We start from the raw sequence: 26,008 nt of genomic DNA on the forward strand, positions 1-26,008 counted from the left end.
TTGGGGTTTAGTCCACTTCTATATCCTTCCCTTCAAGGCTCAGGGGTCCAGAATTCTGTGTCTGTGTTAATTGGTTTCCCTTTTCTTTGTTGAAGAGGGTCTGTGCAGTCTTTCTGCCTAGTCCACCCTCTTGCCGGATCTCCTCGAGAGCATTTTCAACTAAGCTAAAATAAGTCATGTGTCTAAGTTAAATTTCATTATCTGGGTCCTTTGGCTAAGGTGTATTCTGAGGTAACCTTTAGGAAAAGTATCCAAAAACTGCAACTTGCTGGCAGAAATTCTACAGAATCTGAAGTTTTTTAAAAAAATTATTTATTTTAAGTATCATGTGTCCAACAGTCAGTTTAGCAAGAAGGCATGTGAAGAAAGTGACTGTGAACTTCATGTTTATTTTTAGGTCGACTGTACACAGCACTATGAACTCTGCTCTGGAAACCAAGTCCGTGGCTACCCAACTCTCCTCTGGTTCCGAGACGGCAAGAAGGTGAGGCTTCAGTTCTTGATGCTGGGACAATTATCATACTCTTAACCAAAATGGTACAAGTTGTTGAGTGTTTGAAGCAAATTGTTAGGATTGTTGGTTAGGCAGTAGCTTGGCAATATCTTCCTTTTAATTGAAGAGATTTGGGTAGCTGAGAACTCAAAGATGCCAGATATTATGCTATTTTAAGACTTATTAGGTTGGGTTATTGCTAGATTAACCAGACTCTCCAGTCATAGTGTGACTGTGCCCTGACCATGAACACACATCTTCCAGGCCTCTTGGTCATGGTGCAGTTACTGCCTACTTCTCTCAGGCTTCATCATGTCCCAGCTGATGTTGTATTCTTTTAGGGTATAGCAGGGTCTTGAAGCTCCCTGGAAGCTGTTAACCCTGCACTTTACTGACTCCTGACCACAGAATGGCATTACTGATGCCAAAGCATTTGGTGCATAATTTATGCTATATTATTTAAATTTGGAGGAGTCCTGGTGGCACAGTGGTTAAGTGCTTGGCTGCCAACTGAAGGGTCAGGCAGTTTGAACCTACAAGCTGGTCTATGGAATAGGATGTGGCATTCTGCTTCCGTAAAGATTACCGCCTTGGAAACCCTATAGGACAAGTTCTTCTCTGTCCTTATAGGGTCACTAGGAATCAAAATTGACTGGATAGCAGTGAGGCTATTTTTTGTTTGTTTTTATTTAAGCTTGGGCATGCAAACATTGTACGGCGTGAGTGACAGTGGCTAAGACATCTCATGGGAGTCTTCAGTGGGTGTGGGGGATGGGGGAAAGGTATAACTTTAACTGATTTAGAGCACTTCAGTGTACTAATCAGCAGGATGTTTTTGTGGGGTCTCTGACAGATTGATCAGTACAAAGGAAAGAGGGACTTGGAGTCGCTGAGAGAGTACGTGGAGTCACAGCTGCAGAGTCCAGAGACAGAGGCTACAGAGACCACTGAGCCTTCTGAGGCCCCAAAACTGGCTGCAGAGCCTGCTGCAGATGAGGTGAGTGCCATCAAAGACGGGACTGTAGAAATGGTCCACCCCACCCCCTGCCCTTGAATGCACTCTCCTCATACGCTTTGGACAGAATCACAGTTTGGGGACAGTAAAGAATAATTCAGGAGTCTCTGGGTGGTGCATATGGTCAATGCATTTGGCTGCTAACCAAAGGGATAGAGATTTGAGTCCATCAGAGGTGCCTTGGAAGAAAGGCCTGATGATCTACTTTCAAAAAATCAGCCATTGAAAACCATGGAGCAGTTCTACTCTGTCACCTTGAGTCAGAGTCAACTCAGTGGCCACTGATTTTTAAAGACTAGTTCTGAGGATTGGCTACATCACATGTGTTAACACAAAATATTTTCTTTAATTTTACATGCCTGTAAGCGTAAGTGTAAATAAAAGCTTCTCTTTTAAAACCCTGAAATAGGTATGAGGTAAATCCTGAAGCAGTATTTGGTGTCCAAATCTCTAGAAAATTCTCCTTTTCAGTTTCATTAATTTGGGGGAATGACTGTGTTTGACGGCATTTGCTATGAAATCATGGCTGCTGCCATAACCTGTTTTGACATTTTACTTTAACACTGTGGTATACCCCTGGTCAATGTTCAACCATTTCAGGAGGCAACATATGGTCAAGAACAAATGGTATTGAAGAAGTACAAGTTGCACTGATGGTATTGGCAAAAAATAAGGCTACAGGAATTGACAGAATACCCATTGAGATGTTTCAACAAACAGATGTAGCTCTGGAGATACTTGCTCGTTTCTGCCAAGAAATTTGGAAGACAGCTACCTGGCTAACTGATTGGAAGAGATCCATATTTGTGCCTATTCCAAAGAAAGGTGATCCAACAGAATGTAGAAATTATTGAACAATTATCATTAACATCACACACAAAATTTTGCTGAAGATAATTCAATAATGGTTGCAACAGTATATTGACAGGGAACAGCCAGAAATTCAAGCTGGATTCAGAAAAGGGCAAGGAATGAGGGATATCTCTGCTGATGTCAGATGGATCTTGGCTAAAAGCAAAGAATAGCAGAAAGTTGTTTACTTGTGTTTTATTGACTAAGCAAAAGCATTCAACTGTGTGGTTCATAACAAATTATGGATAACACTGTGAAGAATGAAAATTCCAGAACACTTAATTGTGCTCATAGGGTAACTGTACATAGACCAAGAGGCAGTTGGAACAAAATTAGGAAATGTGTGAGTCAGGGTTGTATCCTTTCATGTACTTTTTCGGTCTATGTGCTGAACAAATAATCTGAGAAACTCAACTATATGAGGAAGAACATGGGATCAGGATTGGGGGAAGACTCATTAACTACTTGTGATATGCAGCTGACACAATCATGCTTGCTTGAAAGTGAAGATCACTTGAAGCACTAACTGATGAAGATCAAAGACCAGGCTTCGATATGGATTGCACCTCACCATAAAGAAAACTATAATCTTCACAATGGGACCAATAGCAGTATTATGATAAATGGAAAAAAGATTGAAGTTGTCAAAGGGTTTATTTTACTTGGAGTCACAGTCAACAAAATGGATTGACACAGGGACTGCAATGGTGGGCTCAAGCATAGCACAGATTGTGAGGATGGCACAGGACCAGGCAGTATTTCGTTGTGTTGTACACAGGGTCTTTATGAGTTGGAGCCTACTTGACGGCACCTAACAACAATGACCACAATCAGCATCCATGGAAAGCAGCAGTCAGGAAATCAGAGGATGTATTGCACTAGGCAAATATGCTGCAAAAGATCTCTTTAATGTGTGAAAGAGCAAAGATGTCACATTAAAGACTAAGGTGTACCTGACCCAAGCCATGTACATGTGAAACCTGGACAACGAATAAGGAAAAACTGAAGAAGAATTGATGCATTTGAATTGTGGTGTTGGTGAAGAATATTGAAAATATCACGGACTGCCAAAAGAATGAACAAGTCTGTCTTGAAAGAAGTACAGCTGGAATGCTCCTTAGAGGTGAGATGTGATGACCAGGTCAATAAGCAACATCATGATAAATGGAGAAAAGATTGAAGGTGTCAGGGATTTCATTTTACTTGGATTCACAGTAAGATGGACCCACACAGTGGTGCAATGATGGGCTCAAGCATAGCAAGGATTGTGAGGATGACATAAGACCGTTCTCTTGTACACAGGGTTACTGTGAGTTGGAACCTATTTGACAGAACCTAACAACAACAACATGGCTCCTGAAAGAGCTGCAGCAGAGAGGGTTTGTTGCAATGGTGTTGAAAGCAACCCATTGTAGACTTTTTGATTTATTTGGCAATCCTCACCATATTGGAGGTTAGAGTTATTCATTCAGACATTGCAAAGGTTTTAGATTCATTCATTTTGCATTGCCAAGCACACATTATGTTTCAGGCACTGTAGTTGGTTATCAGGAAGGAAAACCATTTTCTTGCCTGACAAGTTGGGGAGATAGATACAAACACATACTGCATGTGTTCCCAGGGCTATGATAAAAGTACATGCAGGGCCCTTCATGATTGATTGAGAGAAGTGGGAGCAGATAGGCAGCAAGTGTCACTGAGGAGCTGCCAGATGATGCAGTGATTGCTGGGTAGGTAGGCAAGGAAGGCTTGCCAAGTGGAGGGGCTGCATGGGAAACAGCCAGCATATTTAGGTCAGGCCTGTAGGTGGGGACTGGGGAACAGCATGCAAAGGAGGACACAGTGCAACGTTGGGAGCCAGGAGAGTTGCTGGTAACAGCTGGATCCTAGGGGCCTTTGTTGGCTGCCTAAGGATTCTGTACTTTATTCTGTGTCTATATGGAACCATTGAAGGGTTTCAAGCAGATTTGAATTTTAGAAAGATGACTGGCAACTACATATGTGATAGAGATATAAAACTGTTGTATGAGGCCAAGAAAGACAGTGAAGCCAAGCAGTGACAATGAGGTGGAGAGAAGAAAAAGCAGGTGTAAGGGATCTAGGACTCCTGAGTGCAGCTGTTGAAGGGTGGGAGGTGAAGGAGTGAGAGGGATGGAGGGACTACCCGAGGGAAGGGCCAGGGGGAAGGTATGATGAGCTGCTTTCAAGATGCTGGTTCTCAGGGCTGTGGGGAAGATATTTCAGGAGCTCTGGTGGTGTAGTGCCTAAAACATTTGACTGCTAACCAGAAGGCTGGTGGTTCAAACCCACCAGACACTCCTCAGAAGGAAGGTTGGGTAATCTACTTCCATAGTGATGTCACCTTGGAAACCCAAGGAGGGGTTGCTATGAGTTGGATCTGACTTGAGAATGCAGCTGTTGAAGGGTGAGAGGGGAAGGAGTGGGACAGGTGGAGGGACTACCAGAGGGAAAGGCCAGGGGGACAGCATATGAGCTGTTTTCAAGATGCTGATCCTCAGGGGTGTGGGGAAGATATTTAGGACATGGCAACGAAGCCTGGTTGGTACAAATGGTTTGCAGTTGGCTGCTGGTGTAGTTGGTAAGGCATTTGGGTGCTAACCAGAACATTGGTGGTTCATACTCATCAGCTGTTCCACAGGAGGAAGATGAGGCAGTCTATTTCCGTAAAGATATACGGACTTAAAAACCCAGTGGGAGTCACTATGAGTCAGAATTGACTCAGTGGCAGTGGGTTTTGGGGCTAATATAAAGGTTTTTGAGCTAACCCACTCAGTGGTTCTATGGAAGAAAGTTCTTGCAAACTGCTTCTATAAAGATTACAAACCAAGAAAACTCTGTGGAGGTCAGTTCTCTGTTAACATGTGGGGTCACCATTAGTTGGAATCAACTTGATAGCTCTGGGTTTTGGTTTGTTTGTTTGTCTGTCTAATGTAAAGTTAAATGTATAGTTATAGAGCTCAGGCTGGATGATTGAGTTCATGTCTCCTGCACTTTAGGAGAAGCTGATGCTGAAGCTGTGGGTGAGAATGAGATTATTTGAAAACAAAAACCAAACCCACTGCCGTGGAGTCGATTCTGACTCATGGCAACCCTATGCAATAGAGTAGAACTGCCTCATCTTTTCCCACAGTGTGACTGATGGGATTGAACTTTCGATTAGTATCTAAGTGCTTTAACTACCATGGAGATTATTTGCAGGGAATTACAAGGTGTTTTCCCAGGAAAACAGTGCCTGGATTTCCTGCCTAATACCCATTAAGTCCTGTTGATCAACATACTTCCAAAGCAGAACACTTAAATTGTGTTTACGCTACTTCAGTTCACACAGTATACTTCAGAGCAGGCCAAGCTCTTACTTGGGGCACGGGGACATTTGGGCAGAGGAAGGGGCAGTATGCCTTTGTTCCCTAGGGTGGGTGTGGGGTGCCAGGTGTGTTGTGAACACCTCTCCAGGAACTCTTAAGCCCTCGACATTTATACAAGTGAATGAGACTTCCTGGGGCCATCTCTCCCAGGGATGTGTTTGGAATTGGAAAAATCCATGGAGCCACCTACCCCTTCCTCCTTGGGTAAGAACAGGACCAGGCTTCCTCACCCCCATGGCCCATTCCTCAGCTGGGTGCTTGTAGGCTGGGGATGGCCTGGCTGTTAGTTAAAAAAGCCAAAGCTTTGGTTTATGAAGTAAACACATGACTTTGTAGTTATGACCATGTATGTTGAGGAGTGTATGTGTCATGGTGGTTATAAAAGGTCATCCCAAATTAAGTGTAATTATATGCTATGAATGTTTTCATCAAACCTAGAGCTACTTCTATTTATAATAAAGTTTTCCACCATTAAGTGGGTCTTTCAGTGTGTGAGGCATAATATTTCTGGATGTTAAGAAAGATGGCAGTGTTCCACAATGGCCTGCCTAGCAGGACTTCCTTCCCACCTCTCACATATGTTAGCGGGTACCCTACTCAAGTGAAGCAACCTGAGAACAGTCAGCCACATGCTCAGTCACCTGTATTCTTACTCTCATGAGAGAATCACAGATTTACTTTGGAGAAATACCAGTATCATTGCTGGCAAGTTGACTCTGACTCCTGGTAACCCAGTGTGTCAGAGTAGATCTGCATTCCATAGGGTTGTGAAGGGTTCATTTTGTTCAGAAGTGGATCATCAGGACTTTCTTTCACAGTGCCTCTGGGTGGACTGGAACCTCCAGTCTTTTGGTTAGCAGTTGAGCCTGCACGTAGACCTAATTCTTCCAGTAACAGTCAAGATAGAGCCACTCACTGTAAAAGCACACTACCTTTTGGCACCTCTCCCATAAGTCTTCCCACCAGAGCTTAAAATAATACATATTTGTGAAAACACTTCTCATGGGAGATCAGACCTGCGCCCCTTGAGGGTAATAAGTTTTAGGAGTTGTGCAAAGTCCTGTGCACCTTATCATAGCAGTTCTTGGGAGGTTAACACTTTTCACATTTTCTTTGAGAGTTTAAAAATGAAGCCTGCTATGTGTAAAATACCTATCCTGGCCTGTGCTCTTATAACTGCTGTTGTTGGCTGCCATCTAATTGTCTCCATCTCATGATGACCCCATGTACAACAGAAAAAAACACTGCCTGGTCTTATGTCATCCTCACAATTGCCAGCATGTTTGAGTTCATCACTGCAGTGCCCATTGGCTCAGATGACATGGTTTCTACGAGGAACTTTCTGCCCTTCAGCAGCCACGACCCTGCTTTTTGTATAGCTTGTGAAAGATTAGTTGTACAGGCATTTTTGTGGGACCTTGGTAAATTCACGACAATGCTGTTTTTAAATTATTGATGTACATTTCTGCCATCCCAAAGCATGGACTGTTCTGTGACTGGTATGTCTGAACTCTTTCCTTTCTCCCTTCTCCAAAGGGCACTGTGTTGGTACTCACTGAAAGTAACTTTGATGACACCATTGCAGAGGGAATCACCTTCATCAAGTTCTATGCTCCATGGTAAGTGGCTGTTCATTAGAAACGATCTTCTCCTTCTGTACTTAAGTCTCCTGATTGTTTTCAACTTGTTAACCAACCCTTCAGAAGCAATGTTGGGCATCTGTTACTTCACATCAGTGGGAAGAAGGGTGAAGAGAGGGGGACTTGCCTACCCGTGTGTTGAGGAGGTCACATTGTTGGATGTAAGGAAGTGCTGTTATTCTGCTCGTGTCTTCAGATATGTTAAAGAGCAGTGGCATTCAGATAATTAATAGAGAATGAGAGTCACTTATGTTAAAGTTCAATGCTCTTTGGAGAAGACATAAATATGGAGGAAAAGAATTAATGCTGGCCATACAAAACATCAAGTTTGGTGGTATCTGTGTACTTTTCTAAATAGATAATTTTTTTGGTTAAAGAGTGAACATGATGATAGAGCTTTGCTTCTCGGTCTTTTAAATCACGTGGTACGGAAACCCAGTACAGCTCTGCTTCCAATATGTTGCTCAAAGACTTGAATACTCAGTTTGTTGTTCAAAGACTTGGACCTCCTGCTACATAGTCCTTGGGGTCCAGAGCATAAAATGGCTGCTGGTAGCTAGATACCAAAACAACCTGCAGAGTGGGTAGATGGTGGGATTGGAACTACAGAGCTGAAGATGGGTCCTAAGACTCATCGTTAACTAACAATAACTTTGGGTGGCCTTTGATTCCTTTGAACCTGCTTTCTCAGCTGTAAAACAGGAACAGTACTGGCTTCACAAATACAACTGTCCATTTGGAAAAGCAGGGTATTTAGGAGCGTTTTGGAGTTTTTAGATAAACATAAAAAGGTCAATAGGTGTCATTTTTGCTCTTCACTTGGTTACAGGCATTCATGAGAAACTGTAACAGCAGAGAGAGAAAGTTAATAAGCCCATGACTTCTATGACTTGTGCAGTTTTTAGTGTTAAAGAGTTGAAATATTAGTAAATGCCTTAAGTTGAATATTTTCCACTTTTCAGAAAACTAAAGCTGTATAGCTCAGGTGTAAAGGAGCACTATTTGAAGGGGAGCAGTTCATATAATGGGGAGAGGGTCAGAAAAGGAAAGGAAATAAAATGGGTAGTAGGGAGGGTTTAAACAAAACTTAGTAAGTGGCTACAAAGCTCACACCAAATCACTGAAGCTTAAAAGAAGTTTTGAAGTTGTTTTGCAATTTTGAGACCATAAGCAGTCAAGTTGAAAGTATTCTGGAATTCAAGTGATTTTTTAAAAATGTATGGAGTATATTTTGGGTCCTGCTCATTTCCTTCTGTTCATATGTGTTCATAAACTACTGAGTGTAGTTTACCATGCCAGGGAAATGGTCTCGAGAATTTATACTTGTTTATAGATCAGCTTGCTTCTGCAGGTGAACCAAAAGTCTACTTCTGGATTCCTTATTTGGGATAGGAAGAGAAAGAGGAGGGGGAAGAAAAGTTAGTGTGTGCCCACTGGAAGAATTCCATGTTTTTTAAACTTCCAGGCAATTGTTAACTGTCTTGTACTAAAGAAACAAGGCTTGGCTTGGCCGGTGAAGGAGCTTGACCTAAGACAGCAACAGAACTGACATTATTGTGTTCCTAGGTGTGGTCACTGTAAGAATCTGGCTCCTACTTGGCAGGAACTCTCTAAAAAGGAATTCCCTGGTTTGGCAGCAGTCAAGATAGCTGAAGTGGACTGTACTGCTGAGCGGAATATTTGCAGCAAATACTCGGTAGGTATACACAGACGAACACATTTAGGGTGACTAAATGTCGTTAGCAGGTGCCAAGTGGCACTGTAATTTGGTGTTGTGAACTCAACCCATGATCATTCACACTGCCTTCATTCTTTCAACAAAATATTTTATGTTTCCTCTTGAGATTTTTGTTTTTTGGAGAGGCAAAAGATGTTCTCCCAAGGGAAAGGCTTTATTTTTCTCTGTTATTAATTAGCGCATGTTTTTCAATGGAGTTTACTTAGGCCTTGCCTTTTGGGTATGAGGCTCGACAGTAGCTAAGTGAAGGACATATTAGAACATAAGCCTCCTTCTGGGGGAGCCTTGCCTGCAAACTAGGCTTGTGCTTGGGCTGCCTTTACTCAGGGCTGTCAGCACAGCCTGTGAGCATGTAATGCAGCCTAGAAGAATTTAATTTCTTTTTGTGTTATTGTCTTAAATACTTGTGGGGCCAGGTGATACAAATTGTTGAGTGTTCAACTACTCATGCTTGGTTTACATCTACCCAGGGGTACCTCAGAAGAGAGCCTTAGTGATCTATTTCCAAAAAGTCATAACCATTGAAAATCCCATGGCACTCAGTTCCACTCTGACATATACTGAGTCCCTGTGAGTTAGAATTGAGTTGATGGCAATTGGTTTTGTTTTGTTTAGTTTTTATGAGTTGGTACCAATGCACTGTGTAAATTCAAGAGTGGCAGAGAAAGGAGGAGTTTCAGGTATACTCAGTGGCAACTGATTGGTTAAAGTATACTACCTCCTTAGATTAAGAATAAATGGAGCACAAACATAGTTTACTTATCTTTGTTGTTGTCAGGTGCTGTTGAGTCTGTTCCAACTCATAGTAACCTTGTTTACTACAGATTGGTAGTTTACAACAGAATGAAACACTTCCTGTTCCTGCACTATCCTCACAGTTGCTGCGATGTGTTGCAGCCACTGTGTCAATCCATTCTCACTGAGGGTCTTTCTCTTCCTCGATGACTCTTTACCAAGCATAATGTCCTTGATTTGTCCCTCCTGATAACATGTCATGAAATCTCACCAGCCTCATTTCTAAGGAGTACTCTGGCTGTACTTCTTTTAAGACAAATTTGTTTGTTCCTTGGAGTCCATGTTAATATTCGGTGTTCTTCGCCAACACCATAATTCAGAAGCATCAATTCTTCAGTCTTCCCTTATTCATTGTTCAGCTTTTACATGCATATGAAGTGACTGAAAATATCATGGCTTGGGTGAGGTACACCTTAGTCCTCAAAGTGACATCTTTCTTTTTAACACTTTGAAGAGGTCTTTTGCCACAAATGCAATACATCATTTGATTTCTTGACTGCTGCTTCCATGGGAAGTCATTGTGGATCCAAGTAAAATGGAACCCTTGACAACTTCAGTGTTCTAAGTTTATCATGATGATGCTTTTTGGTCTGGTTGTGAGCATCTTTGTTTTCTGTATATTGAGGTGTAACCCATACTGAAAGGTATAGTTTTATCATTAGTTATCATTAATAGACCAAAAAACAAATTTGTTGTCATCAAGTTGAATCCTACTCATAGTGACCATATAGGATAGAATAGAACTGCCCCATAGGGTTTCCAAGGCTGTAATCTTTGTGAAAGCAGATTGCCAGGTCTTTTCTCCCATGAATTCCAACCACCCCTTCAATTAGCAGCAGCTGAGCACTTAACCATTGCACCACCAAGACTTCTTCATTAGTAGACACCAGGAGTTATTTATGCCTTCACATTCTTAAGATACCCAAAGAGAGAGGTAGAATACAGCTAAAAAGTGTGCATCCTTAAGAATCTTGCTGCTGCTCGCTGTGTGGCCCACTGACCATAATGGGCACCTCCCAGAAACTTATCCAAAATGCAGAATCTCAGGCCTGCTCTGACCTGCTGAATCAGAATTGGTATTTTAACAAGTTCTCAGGTTTTAGTGGGTACTTTTCAGATTGAGAACCACTGCCTTGGGATAAAGTGATTCCTCTGACACTACTCTTCAGTGTAGCTTTGGATGCAAAAGTGAACACAGAGTCCAAAGGCTTTGATTGTTAATGTGTTTAGTCCTCTTTTTTTTTTTTTTTTTTTAATACATCTTTAAAATTTGGTCATAGAATTTCCCAGTTACAGCTGTAGGAGGTTATCTGGATTCATTTAAGAAGCAATTTGTGTATATTTTCACACTTTTTTTTTTTGAAGGTACGAGGCTATCCCACGTTGCTGCTTTTCCGAGCAGGAAAGAAAGTCAGTGAACACAATGGCGGTAGGGACCTTGAGTCATTGCACCATTTTGTCCTGCGTCAGGCAAAAGATGAACTGTAAGAACCCAGTGAAAGTCGCCTCTGCCACCTAGCCACCTCTACCCAGTGCATAGGACTTAAATCGTACTGATGTTGCTGAGTTGCAAATGGTGGTTCTTCAGAAAGCTGAATGTACTAAATTTGTGGTATCTTCTTTGTGTGTGTGTTTTTAAGCCAACAACCATAAGGATTCTTTAAGTTTCTCTAAGTAAATGTGTAACCCATGGTCACTGTGCAAACTAAATACTTTCAGCGGCAATACATCCCCTTTGACCTTCTCTTGATGAAATTTAAATGGTTTCCTTTGAGCCTAAAATAGAGTTGAGGAAAATCAAATTGGTAGACTGTTTTTGGCTTTGGAGTGATTTTGGTGAAAGCATCATGACAAGCATAGTTTTGAACTGCGCATGAGCACTAGAAGGATGCCTGTGACAGTATTGATGTTCTTCTGACCTGAAGGTCTTAACTGGCTTGTTAATCAGTAACTTGGAACAGATTGGGAAACAAAAAACCCACACCTCTAGAAGATACCTTTACCACCACTGCTGGAATTTCTGCTTCTGTTACTGACGTTCTTCTCAGGAGAGGTCAGCCACATGACAGCAGCAGTATTTCTGACATGTGCCTGAGTAAGTTAAATGCTGATGCCATAATTTCATGTGTGTGTCTATTTGTCAGATCAGTTATAATTGATCAAGGGATACTGTTGTTTGTTTCTTATGGCTGGAAGATTTCTTTAGTTCTTTATGTTAACAATAAGCCAGAGTCCAGGTAGACTTTAAAATGAATAGTCTCCCACAGAAAATGTGGACATGGGACATTCCACAAGGTTTGTCCTGACGATTCTGTTAACTCATAAGAAAGATGCTGGTTGTATCTGTCACGTTGGGTATTGGGAACATAAGGACTCTTCCTTGGTCTGAGTGTCCAGGGACCAGGGAGACCTTATGGCCCTTCAGAGGGTCCTAACTGGAAGCAGTTTCAGATTTTGTTCTTAAAGCACAAGCAGCCCTTTTAGGGGCTTGCTATATGTTGTCTGCCTTTGAGGAGGTTGACCTTTTATGTATCAAGAGTGGGAATTACTTTGACCTCAAGACCAAAGACTGAATGAGGCAGGGCTGTCTTCCAGTCCTTTTTAATGCCCTTTCAGCCTGTGCTGTACAGGTTATTACATTTCTAATGTCACCCTTGGAAGTAACCTATTGTAGGCCTCAGATCCCTTAGGAGATACAAGTGTGTTCTTTACCATCAAGTTACTTCCTAAGATAACCACCTTGTGTCTGACACCCTTCATCCCACCTACACACACAGGGTGATGTTGTCATTTGGCCCAAAGTAACTGGTGGTGAGACTCTCAGAAAAAGGACTACTTTATACTGGAAGGCAGAAGATCACAGAACAACATCTCTACTAGCCTCTGCCTTACAGGAAATCTTTATTAATCACGTATAGTTCATGGATGTTCTTTAAAAACTCCAACTTTAGGGAAGCGCACAGTCCTCATGAGTGACTTCAGCTTGCCATCATGAGTCTTGTATTAAGGGAAAATCAAAATGGTACAATTTGTTTACACAATGATACTTTCTATCTAAATAAACTCTTTTTTTAAAAAGTCTAGTCTTTCCTTAAATGTTACAGCAACACAGATATAAAATAGACAATAAATTATAGTTTATATTTACAAAAAAAGCTGTAAGTGCAAACAGTTAAAGATTATAAATGTATTATTTAATCAGTTTAGTATGAAATTGATTTCCTACTACATGATTGTGAAAAAGATATTTAAAAAATATTCTAAGATTTACTCTGAGCCTTTCTTTCTACAGGTGAAAATTGTGCTTTTGGTTCATAAACAACACACTCACCCAAACTTGTTCTTAAAGGATGGTTGGTTGCCCCTTCCTCACTTTATGTCCTTTATTGGTTCTAATCCCAGGACATAGTATGCTGTATAGTATACTATGTATATATGGCAAAGAACCATTTTACTAAAATAGATGAGACGTTCAAGCCAGTGTTCCAGAAGTCATTGTGCTTTTCAGAGAGCCATCCAATAAAAAAGAGGTGCAGCACTGCTTTCACACGTCACATAGCTAAAACGAAGATGTTTAAGAACGCTGCTCACGTCAAAGCATGATTGGTCTGCTCTTGGTACTTTATAATATGGCAAAAGGTACAGCATATAGGAGGATCGGGGTGCACAGATGACATTGTCAGTTTTGAGTGAAATAAGTGTATTTTCACCCCAACCAAGCTCCAGCACAAACACATAGTGGCAGGCCTCTGAGACAAAAGGCACTTCCAAATGGCCCAGGTTACAGCCCAAACTATTGACCTTCTGTGAAATTGGCCTTCCTGGAAATAAAAGCTATGGATAGAGGCATTTCCCAAATTTCTGTTATCTGTAAAATCTTCCTTTGGCAGACACTACTGAAATGACTGATGCATTCAGACTAGTTTTACTCCTTTAAGATTATTTTCCCTATTTACTCACTAATACCACAAATAGCTTGATCTAAAGATAAAACTAATTTTGGTGGGCTTTTCTTGGGAGAACCCTTCAAAGTTATGCTACTGAAGTTGACCGACATACTCAGTTTCCTATAAACCAACTAGTTCTGTTATTTACCAAGTAAGCGAATTATTAGCAAAATCCTTGAAAGTCTTTCTTGGGCAGTAAGGCACTGGCAGGTGAGTGATTCAAAGTCTCATTCCTTTTTCACCACACTTCTGTGTGTGTGTGTGTTTTATACTCCTGTATGTTTTTAAGGCCGATATAATCCAGGGATCCTAGGCAGAATTTGTGTGTCCCTAGTAACTAACTTCAAGTCAGTGGCATCCACAAGCTCTTACAACCATGTTCCTGTATTTTTTCAGAATGACATTGGAGTTGTCATCAAAGTAGAGAACCGAGATGGCATTTAGTTTAGTTGGTGCGCAGCACGGTTTGGGGACATACTCAGGATTCATAAGGTGGACCTGTTCCAAAACAGAAGAGAGAAAAGATACCACTATAAGCTCCGTGTGGTCTTGGCTGACTTCTACTCACAAAGTTCAGAATCTCCACGAGCTCACCAGGGTCTGCACGATGGCATGATTCGTTGCGTTCATGTGTGCATTGAGGGGGAAGGAACATTCTCCATCACAGTAATTGGCAGCATAGCCCTTGGGTGCGATTATCCAGTCCTTCATTAAAGCAAAAAGAAGCAAACAACAGAAAACATGCATGCATTACATTATCTCTTCTGCATTGAACAGATAAGGAAACAGATGTGGGGAGGTGGTTATGTTTTTGTCCAAGGTCACACTGAAGTGTCAAAACAGGTTTGAACCTAGTCTGACTTAAGCCCTGACTGTTTCCACATGCCCACCCTACCTCCAGCTGCTACATGCCGTGTGCCTGAAAGCATGTAGGTGGTCATCTTATACTTGAACCCAAAGGCACATCCAGAAGACCACAGTACTCCTGCCATCACGATGCCACCTGCATATTGAAGCTGTGTGTTCTGTCGCTCATCACCTGTAATTAAATTGGCTTCTTTCCTTATAGACTAGTGGTGGCAGTAATATTTTGGGCAAGATATTTGTGCTTTTCTGGATACTTTGGGTGGCTTGATTTTTAGCCATTGGAGAAGTGAGCCATGAGATCAGATTTCTCCAACCTTATCTCAAGAAACAATTTAAATATGTAAAAGGCCCAAATATATACCATGCAGACTTTTAACTAATAAGGGAAGAATATGGTAAACTCTGGCTGTTGATGTGGAAGGATCATAGCAGAGTTGGGATGCCCTGGAAAGGGGTGTTTGGGTGCACAGGTGGGGTGACTTACTTAGTTTAACTCCTGGGGCCCAAGCATCTATAAGGGCTCACAAGTACCTTCATGTAAGGACTTGTCAGCCCTCAAGCTTTCAGTCTTCTATGGTAGCTACCATCCTTAGATGAGAAGAGACTCACCTGCCATCCTAGGTCTTGGAAGCTTACGTAGAGCTCATGCTTTCTGCAGGCTGTTTTTAATTCACTGCTGTTGTAATCTGTTAGAGCAAAAGATGGATCCATTAACTCATCCATTCATTCTTTCATTTAAAAGTTGACATGGTATGTTTGCTGTGTGACAGGCATTGTACTGAGTCTGGGGAGAACACTGAACAAGTCACCTGCAAGACCCACATTTACTCACCAAACAGCTTAAGTCACTGATAAATGCATGCTATATGCCCCCTCTGGTCCATGTAGGCTCACCACTGGTGCATACTACCTAAGTGCTGACTTGAATAGAGTCCTTTATTATGAGCCCTGTTGAGTGACAGTGCTGTGGGCCTGTGTGTACGTGTGTGTGTGTGTGGTGAGGAGTGTCAGGACACCCAGAACCCCAAGGCTCTTGATTTGGAAAACGTTTCACATTCAATAGACCACTGTACCAAAATTGGGTAAATCTCAATCAGGGACAGTGCACAGGTGCTTTGAAGAGAGCTGCTGGGCAAAGACAGTATGCTGAAGAAAGCATGATGGAAGCAGGAGAAACCAGGAGAGCAAGGAATCGGGGAGATAAGGAGACCTGCAGCAGGAACCAAGGTCAACAGCATTGTTCATCCTCCAGTCTCATCCCAATGTTAAGCTTTTAGACCTGCCTTACAGCAATGACTATTAAGCCAGTAGTTCCCCTGTAGAAGCTTCTGTATTTGCACTATGCAATAAAGGAGTGGCCAAAAACCAAACCAAACCCACTGCCATAGAGTTGCTTCCTATTCATCAACCATATAGTACAGAGCAGAACTTCCCAATAGGGTTTCTAAGGCTGTAATCTTTATGGAAGCAGACTGCCACATCTTTCTCCCATGGAGCACCTGGTGGGTTTGAAGCACCAACGTTCTGGTGAGCAGCCAAATGCTTTAACCACTGCACCACGAGAAATCCTACAGGAGTGGCTGGCCTAGCTTAACTAATAACTGTGACCAGATTCATTGAGGTGAGTCAGAGCAGCTATTATGTGACTGACATGCCTTCTGCTAGGAGCCGCAGGAAATAAGGAGGCAAAGGTAGACATGGCCTCTATCCTTCAAGAACTTAAAGAATTGAAAAGGTGGTGTATATGTTTTCATGTATATAAACAACCAAATATAAAGTAGAATATGAATGCTATGGGAAAGGGCCCTAGAAAAAGACCATATAGGGTTCAGAGAAGGGAGAGTTCAGGGGGAACCAGAGGAAAGGAGAGTAGCCCTGGAATGAGTTCAATGACTGGATTGAGGATATATAGAGGAATCAGACCAGGAAGAAGGGCCTGCTGTTGAGTCGGATCTGACTCATAGCAACTCCTCCTTGGGTTTCCAATGTGGTATCACTACAGAAGTTGATTGCCCAACCTTCCTTTAGAGGAGTGGCTGGTGGGTTTGAACCGCCAGCCTTCTGGTTAGCAGTCAAATGCTTTAGGCACTACATTACCAGAGCTCCTACTTAAGAAATTTAGCCAATGAAAATCCTGCAGATCACAATAGAATATTGTCTGGTATAGTGCTGAAAGATGAGTCCCGTAGGTAGATGGCACTGAAAATGTACAGTGGCTGTACCAATGGGTTCAAGTACATCAAGAATCATGAAGATGGTATAGAACTTGGCAATGCTGGGTCATCACAAGTCAGAGCAGATTCCACAACAACAACAAATAAGGTGAGATAGTGTTGGAGAAATAAATGGTCTAGGATGCCAACCAAAATGATTTGTACTTTCTAGAAAGGCCACAAGAAAGCCCTTAGAAGTTTTTGAGCCAGCGTGACACGTTCAGAATTATGATTCTAAAGGGTCAACCTGGTAGGATGTTTGAGAGTTCTAGAGAGGAGAGAGAAGTGAAAGGTGAGGAAAGCACTTTGGAGAAAGGTTCTAAAATGGACTTCAGTGGACACAAGAACCTTGATGCCATGTGCATGTTACCTCTGTACCTTTCAGTCTCATGAGCCAAGAAATTACCTCATTGTTTAAAGCCTGTTTGAATCAGGTTTTCGTTACTTGTGATCCAGGACCTCCTGCCCTTGAGGCAGGAGACAGCATAGCAGCTTTGTAAGGGAATGGGAAAACAGTACAGTTCAGCCTAGTCAGCTAAGATGGAGGACACATAGGTCCCTTTTCTGAGGTGGTTTGCTGATTCTAAATGTATTCATTCCTCTCACCAGCCTACCTCACCTCATAGAACCACCAAGCTGTAACTGCAAGTCTCCTGGAAGAAGCAAATGCAAAGCCACATTGGGAAAATTTTTGCAACTCAGCACAACAAGGACTCTCAGTAAAAACAAACAATAACCACAGAACAAGACAGAAACCTCCTGCTGAAAATAACCTTACAACGAAAAAGAAAGAGCTACACAAAGAAACGCTCTATCATGAAAGGAGAGTTAGAAAGCAAAAGTCAGGACACCCAGGGATGCAGGTAAGTCTCTGAAAGAGGTTAGAAAACAAGAATAATTAAAATAATGGAAGAGATTTCTTAGGAAAAAAAAAGTGTGTGTGTGTGTGGGGGGGGGGCTTTGGGGGAATAGAAACCACAAAGACCATTATGGAAAACTAATATAGGGGGAAAAAAGAAAAAAGTAGAACTTTATAAAAACTATAATCATGGAAAATAAAAATTAAATGGAGGTCTTAAACATCAGATTAGACATAACTGAAGAGAGAGTTAAAGAACTGAATAATATATTTGAAGAACCTCCCAAAAGAGAGCATGAGTCAAATAAATGGCCAGAATATATAATTTACTCTCTGTAAAGAGACAGGAAAGATAGAATGAAAAAAGTCCTATATATTTCTAATGGGAATTGCAGAAGAGAATAATAGGAAGAAATAATATTTGAAGATTTATTGGCTGGGAATTTTCTAGATCTGAAGAAAGACAAACTGCTTTAGATTAGAAAGGCATGAATCCTAAACAGGATAAATATATTCATATCTAGCCACATTTGGTGAAACTAGAATATCAAACACATAAATTTTTAAAAGCAATCAGAGATAAAAAGGAAATTTCATACAAAAGAACACAATGTAAATTGATAGCCGACTTCTTAAAAACAATAATGTACAACATAAGTTGTTGTTGTTATTTGCCATCGAGTCAGCCCCAACTCATAGCGACCTCTCCTTGGGTTTCCAAGGTGCTATCACTACAGAAGTAGATTGCCCAACCTTCCTTCCGAGGAGTGGCTGGTGGGTTTGAACCACTAGCCTTCTGGTTATCAGTCCAGTGCCTTAGGCACTATGCTACCAGAGCTCCCACAACATAAGTAATACAAAATACCAACCTAGAATGCCATCTCAATTATAGTGGATATTGATTGTTTTAATTACCTAATATCCAGTTACACTTCCCATTTGGGGGAATTCCTAGATAGGTGGGAATATATAACTTGAGGGAGTGACTCAAAGGTGAAAACAGGAAAGGGTGGGCATGGCAGTGAGTGTCCAGAGTGATGACCTGGTGGTAACATTTAAAGCAGACCCTAGCTGAGTCTCAATTCTTGGAGTTTGGTTCTCCAGGAGACTTCCCTGGTACCCTTAAAATAAATTACTTTGCAGTTAGTAAATTAGAGTTTGCTTATAGTGTATGTAATCAAGAGCTCTGACCAATAGTGAGGGGATAGGGAGTGCAAGGTAGGAACGGGGTCACTATTATATAGGGTTGACGAGCCTGTTTCTCAGTAAGGTATCGTTTAAGCACAGACCTGGAGGAAATTAGAGACTGAGGCAGGAGGCTGTTTGGGGGAAGAATGTTCTGTACAGCAGGAATGATAAATGCAAAGGAAGGTCTGAAGATGTAGCCTACTTGGCATATTCAAGGAACTGTCTGCTATGTGTTTACTAAAATCTATTTCCTCTATCCCCTGGGCACACAGCCCAATCTGATGACATTGTCCACTGCAGTTAGATGTGGCCGTATGACTGAGTTGTCTCCACGGATTGTGGGGAGAAGGGAGATGTCACTTCTAGGCTCTTTCCTCTCTGCCAGCTGGATTCAGAGTCTAGGAGAAGACTACAAGCTTCTGGCCACTTTTCACTCTGGAAGGTGCCCTGTGTCAGATGATGAAGTATATGACCACCTACTTAGTCTCAGCCTGGGGTTTTCCCTGCCCAACCTCGTTTTGCCAGAGCTCTCTCAAAGTAAGCTTCTTCAAAATACCTTTTCTGTTCTAGGGACCACAACTTTCCCAAAGCCAAGCCTGGAGACACTGGCAGTGACTTCTGGACATTCTAAGATCAGGCACCATGAGCAGGGAAAATCTCTTCACGGCTGGATTTTGTGTTTCTCTTTAGGCTGGAAGGAACCATGACGACATCATGGATGGAGCCTCACTATCTTCACCAATAAGTTATTTTTGTGAACTTGCTGCTAATTTGAGTTTCTCAATGCTCAACAAAGAGAACTTTCTCTGTAAGAACAGCTATTTCTTTTAGAGCCAAACACTGGCATTTTTGTTGTTAAGTAAGGATCAGGGCCAGAGAGAAGAAAGGGAGGAATTCAACTCTTCTGTTTTTCTTCCTACAGATACTCTCAAGCTTTGATTACATTTCCTTATAACTCCATGTTAAGTGCTGGCGAGGAATAGGTAAATATTTGTGGAGGTCAGTGCTCCTAAGAATACCTGTGTATGTCTCTCAGGTGTCAGCATTCTGGGTTCTGCAGTGTAATTACACTGTCACTTTTTTCTTTTTTTGGAGGAATCGACAGAATTCAGGAAAATATCCCTCCCTCCCAGCCCTGAATTTGTTTAGATAAATGGTCTGTATGGGGCCAGTAGGAGCTCTGGTAGCATAGTGGCTAAAGCACTAGACTGCTAACCAGAAGGCTGGTGGTTCAAACCCACCAGCCACTCCTTGGAAGGAAGGTTGGGCAATCCTACTTCCGTAGTGATACTGCCTTGGAAACCCAAGGAGGGGTCGCTATGAGTCAGAGCCGACTCGATGACATGTAACAACAACAACAAAATGGGGCCAATAAAAATTTATGCAGTTAATACTTAAGAGGAACATGTCCACTTCAGTGGGATAAGGAAGGTAACTCAGCTTTGTTCAAAGGGGTTGACTGTGTAGGGCAGAAAGAGGAAGTCAGAAAGCTGGAGGGAGGCTCAAACCCCAGAGCAACAGCTCCAAGGCTGAGCATGTTCTCCAGAAGCAGACACCCTTCAGCTGAAGGGGTAGCCTGCCTGTGCCCAGACCAAGAAAGTCCTCAGGTGCTTATCTGAAGTGCAGATTCATGAGGCTCACCCCTGACACAGCAGACCAGCACCACAGGTCAGTCTGTGAGCACTGAAAGCACAACATTGCCCTCTCGAGGAGATACTCTCACAAAGGCAACAAGATTACCTTGTTCAGATGGAAAGTCTGTCTCTGGGCACTAGGGATTCTGGGGCCTCCCTGGAATGCAGCTGCACTGAAGGCCTAGCCATGATCCCAAGAGAAATTTTCGAGAGATCTGGCTTTTTCAAAGTTGAACACAGAAACTGCAGTCTGGTCACCAATCATTCCATGTGAGTGTGGAGGGCAGGGCCAGTGACTAGCTCTCAAACAAGGAGCCAACAAATACCTGATACTGTTGACAAGGAAGAAATCAACATGGCCAGACCCTGATTTGGACTTTTAGCCTCCAGAACTGTGAAACAATAAATTCTGTTCTTCAAAGCCACCATTTTCGCTATTTCTATTATGGCAGCTCTAGGAAAACAAAACTGGCAGTGATGTGTGGGCTCTTCCTTGCAACAAAGTCCATGGAGACTCACTGTCTTGATCCCTGGATGAGAAAGAAGGGGCCCGGGAGTGACCTAGACTTTCAGAGTGGTAACAAGCAGGGAGGCTGCGCTGCTTCAAGGGGTGCCGTGTGTGCCGGGGCTACAGATGCAGTATGAGTTGGGTGCTGTGCTCTCTGAACACCCCCAGGGAGTGGCCATAGCAGAGAAGCTCACAGGTCAGCCCAGGGCCCAGGGGCACAGCAGCCCACCCCCTCCCTCTCCTTTCCCTACACCAATAGTGCTTGAGAGAGAAACAAAAGAAGAAATGCAGAGGGGGAAGAAAGGCAGCAGAGAGACAACAACCAGGTGAGAGGGGAGCCAGCAGCCCCTCTTTTGTCAGGGCTCCTCAGCTGTGGTCACTGACTCCCCGCCATTCACCAGCTGCAGGCCCCCAGGCTCTGCACAGCAGGCCTCACACAAGCAAACAGCTAGGAAAATATCAGAGCAGCAGGAGTTTGGACCAAGTGGCATATTCCACTCTGTGCTTCCCAGCATTTCTGAGCCCAGGCCACAAACTTCCCAAAGAAAATGTGCTTTTTAGAGAGAACAATTCATTACTTTTATTTCCCTTCTCTCCTAGAGTGAAAAGGGCAAGGACAAAATAGCGGCTGTTAAAATGGCACCTCTGTCTTCACTTGGCTTGGCCATGCTCCTCCTATCTGCAGGCCTTATCTGCCGAGCCTTATCTAAAACACAGCTCCTGGCTCAGTTCTCCCCACAGTATCAATACTGCTATTGAGGAACATGCTGGAGGCCCCAGCTTCTTGTGTCATGGACAATATGGGTGGCAAGGTGGCCACACTAGGAATCTGATTTCTGGTGTCAATCCTATGAAGTGTTAGGGGAGAACAGCTTGTTTTTCAGAGTCTAGATTTTTTTTTTTTTTTTTTTCATGATCAGGATGGTCAGCCTGAGAGGCAACCGTGAGGTCTTATTCTTTGGTTGCTCCAGCACTGCAAAATCTCATAGACTCCATTTAATCAGGGGGAGATGGAGTGAATTTTGGTCTCTTAGCCTATTTTCTTGAACATAAAAGGATATGGAGTTGAGGATCTTAAAAATAGACAACGCCTTTCTTCAAGACAAGATGTAAGACTTCTTGTGCTCCAAGAGCCCTCTCTTCTCTCTGCCACCTTCTAGGCTGACTCTCCTGGCCTCCAGGGCCTTCTGGGAGTTAGTAATAGTCAGTGAATTATTCAGGCCTCCTGCAGCACTTATTTATGCCGTGGTGTAGTGCCTAAGGCATTTGACTGGTAACCAGAAGGCTGGCGGTTCAAACCCACCAGCCACTCCTCAGAAGGAAGATTGGGCAGTAGTGATATTGCCTCGGAAACCCAAGGAAGGGTTGCTATGAGTCGAATCCGACTCTGCGGCAGTGAATTTGGTGTTTAATTAGTGCCTTGAGGAGCCCTGATGATACAGAGGTTAAGTGCTTAGCTGTTAACTGAGAGGTCAGCAATTCAAACCCACCAGCAACTCTGCAGAAGACAGATGTGGCAGTCTGCTTCCATAAAGATTACAGCCTTGGAAACCCTATAGAACAGTTCTATTCTGTTCTATGGGGCTGCTATGAATAGGAATCAACTTGATGGTAACAAGTTAGGATTTTTGGATTATTATTACCTTTCTGGTCCCGGGTTGGGGCAAATGGTTTGCATTTGACTGCTGACCGAATGATTGGTGGTTTGAACTCACCCAGTAGCACCGCAGATGGAAGGCCTGGCACTCTACTTTTGTAAAAATTACAGCCAAGAAAACGTTATGGAACAGTTCTATTCTGTAACATATGGAGTTGCCATGGGTTGGAATTGACTCAGTGTGGACTGGTTTATTATTGCCTTTTAGCGTCGCTGGCTATTAGCACATTCACATACCCTAGGATTAGGGTATAAGGTAACTTTCTAGTCTGTTTGAGTCCGTGATAATTTATTACCCTAAATGGGCTAATGGGAGCCCTGGTAGCATAGTGCTTAAGCACTTGACTACTAACCAGAAGGCTGGCGGTTCAAACCCACCAGCCACTCCTCGGAAGGAAGATGGGGCAATCTACTTCCGTAGTGATACTGCCTTGGAAACCCAAGGAGGGGTCGCTATGAGTTGGGTCCAACTTGACGGCACATAACAACAACAACAACAACAAATGGGCTAATGGTGAAGGAGATTAAAGCATTTAAAATTTTTTAAATAATTTGAAATAATTTTATATTTTGAATCACCAATGCCATTCCTATCCTCCACAGCTGTGGAAAAATAAGAGTTGACTTCATGTGGAAAGCCCTGAACAAGCTCCTACTTCTGAAGTAAAACATCTGGAATCCAAGTAGCAAGCCCTAAAATTTTAATTAAAATTAAATTTCCAAGCTTATTAAAATCCCCAGCTCCTTTGAAGACACTGTCCTTACCCATGACTCTTCTTCCCAAACCTTACTGTCCATCTACGGTGATTTAACCCAGACAGCTTAGGCAGGCCAAGTCCATTGAAATAAATGAGGAACTAGTGCGGACACCTGCTGCAAACTAAAGGGCCAAATAAACATTGGTCAGGAAAAACGAGATTCCTTGAACTGGAGTTCCTTGAAATCTATAGCAAAATATTTTGTAGTAATAAGAAAGTACTCAGACAAGTATTTGGCGAGAGATTAATTCTGGTTACCATTCTTATGGGAACACTAGTGGTACTGTGGTTAAAGCATTGGGCTGCTAACCAAAAGGCTGGTGGTTCAAACCCACCAGCTGCTTGGCAGGAGAAAAATGAGGCAGTCTACTTTTGTAAAGATTAAGAGCCTTGGAAACCTTAAGAGGGCAGTTCTACTCTGTCCTATAGGATCGTTATAAGTTGGAATTGACTCAGTGGCGATGGGTTTGGTTTGGTTTTGGTTTTCTTATGCTAGAAACATATTGAATGGTCTTGATTGGAAAGTTCAGGGGATAGGAGATATGAGCTATCAACAGGAACATTAATAGTATAACTAAAAGTGCCAGAACCATTTTTTTCTGGGTCCCTAAAGACACACATACATGTTTGTGTGGGTTGGAAAGAAATGAGAGGAGAACTACTTTAAGAAATACTAATGTGTAGCATTTGAGGCAATGAAGGACTCACTCCAAAGAACAGACAGGGTCTGGTGAGTTGCTGGTTCATAGAGGGTTGGCAGGGCTGAGTGGTGGCAACATAAAATATCAAGTATGAAAGCCCTTAAAGGTCATCTAATCAAATTTTATAGAAATTATTAAAAGTGGTGGAAAATGTTTCCAATCCATCAACTACCAAAACAAAGAACAATTCTAAAGAACAATGTTGGCAGCCAGATGGCTGGCATGGCAGAAAACCTCAGACTCACCAACTAACTTGAAATTACATTAACCGCCCCACTCCCCAAAGATGCTTTGGAAAGATCAGGAATTAGTTACATACCTCAGTATCTAGAAACAATGGCATGGAACCATTCTTCAAAGGCCATTTGTACACAACCCTCTTAATGGATTGGCCAAATGGTTGTCACAGTCCCCCAGAAGACAAAACAGTGGGCCCCAAGAGAAAGATACTATGCAAGGGGATGAATGGCAGCAAGTAGAAAGAGACTACCAAATTAAAGAACCCAAGGGCAAGCAGGAACGAGATCAGTAGGCTGTCAAGAAATGGAGGCTAAAACACAATTGCCAGATTCTACTAGAATCACCAATAAACTGCATAGTACGGCTTGGACTGGGACTAGCAAACCATGTGTAAAAACGATAAACGATCCTGCCCCAATAATTTCCAAGCCCAATGGAGAAGTGTTACACAGCCAACATCCATCATTCACCTGGAACAGACAGCTGCAGAGAAGCAAGAGCAGGGGAAAACCGTCCAGGAGATTTTGATCCAGCCCCTCTGTCCAGTACATTTGTTTTGGAGAGTCCAGATTGAAAGCAAAGTGCAGATGTTAGAGCAGACTTTGGTGGGCGGTGGAGAGGAGGTGGGCGGGAGCTCTTGGCCTTTGCCTTGTGGTGGACTAGTCCTGCTGCCTGAGGCATAAACAGCTCACTTCCAAAAATAGCCACATATTTCTCTGCCATGTTTCACCCTGATGACAGGCGATTTGATGAATTACGTTAACTTTTCTACCCAGATGCAGGACAATCTCTGGTGGGTTTCTTCTGAGGGTTGTTGTTTCAGTGGAGAGGTGTTCCTTCACTGGGAGCCTGTTGTGAAAGAAGGGGGCAGCAGAGGCAAACTAATCTCTGCCTTCTACCTTCTTGAAGATTTACAAGGATAAAGACTAGTGGAGTCACACCAGATCCCAGCTCTTCTGTCACAGCAACATCTGGCCCCCAGGGGCCTGGAGGGAGAGCTGAATCCGGATGGCCTGTTTCTCCAGGTGCACACCATCCTTCTGGATATCCCTTCTTGGAGAGCAATCTCTTCTTTTGCATGTCCTCACTCACTAACAGCAAGAATAAATAAGGAACAAAGAGCCAAGTACATAATGTAGCACTACAGTGGGCCTGCAGTCCCTGGGTGGTGCAAATGGTTAAGCTCTCAGCTGCTAACTGAAGGGTTGGAGGTTCAAGTCCACCCAGGGGCACCTTGGAAGAAAGGCCTGGCAAGCTACCTCCAAAAAGTCAGCCATCAAAAACCCAGTGGAGCACAGTTTTACTCTGACACACAGGGGGTTGCTAGAAGTTGGAGTTGACTCTACGGCAATTGCATTCTGGACACTCGGCCTAACATGAGCAATTTCTCGGACCAGCTTGAGAAGACCTTTAAAGAGGAGGAGAAGGAAGGAGTATCTTTTGTACACAATTGCTTGAGGGTCTGGGTTTCTAAATATGTGAGGCCTGAGGCATTTGTTATGAGCTCTTTTGCCTTA

General features: G+C 42.7%; 2 protein-coding genes across 2 annotated transcripts in view; one reads left to right on the plus strand and one right to left on the minus strand.

Annotated features, from left to right (window-relative positions):
* The window catches only part of TXNDC5 (thioredoxin domain containing 5), a 41,267-nt gene extending 29,860 nt beyond the window's left edge, over positions 1 to 11,407 (plus strand). Inside the window, exons 6-10 of the mRNA XM_007935334.1 lie at positions 398 to 484; positions 1,347 to 1,490; positions 7,283 to 7,365; positions 8,953 to 9,082; positions 11,285 to 11,407. Of these exons, the coding sequence (XP_007933525.1) occupies positions 398 to 484; positions 1,347 to 1,490; positions 7,283 to 7,365; positions 8,953 to 9,082; positions 11,285 to 11,407 (567 nt within the window). The remainder of the gene's footprint in view (positions 1 to 397; positions 485 to 1,346; positions 1,491 to 7,282; positions 7,366 to 8,952; positions 9,083 to 11,284) is intronic.
* Positions 11,408 to 14,214: 2,807 nt separating this feature from the next.
* BMP6 (bone morphogenetic protein 6) overlaps positions 14,215 to 26,008 on the minus strand; it is a 270,968-nt gene continuing 259,174 nt past the window's right edge. The window contains exons 5-8 of the mRNA XM_042783701.1: positions 25,886 to 25,888; positions 15,343 to 15,419; positions 14,461 to 14,571; positions 14,215 to 14,364 (exon numbers count right to left, since the gene is read on the minus strand). Of these exons, the coding sequence (XP_042639635.1) occupies positions 14,215 to 14,364; positions 14,461 to 14,571; positions 15,343 to 15,419; positions 25,886 to 25,888 (341 nt within the window). The remainder of the gene's footprint in view (positions 14,365 to 14,460; positions 14,572 to 15,342; positions 15,420 to 25,885; positions 25,889 to 26,008) is intronic.

This window comes from Orycteropus afer, unplaced genomic scaffold (assembly GCF_000298275.1).
Source record: "Orycteropus afer afer isolate SDZICR_OR568_19922 unplaced genomic scaffold, OryAfe1.0 scaffold00027, whole genome shotgun sequence".
Classification (NCBI taxonomy): Eukaryota; Metazoa; Chordata; class Mammalia; order Tubulidentata; family Orycteropodidae; genus Orycteropus; species Orycteropus afer.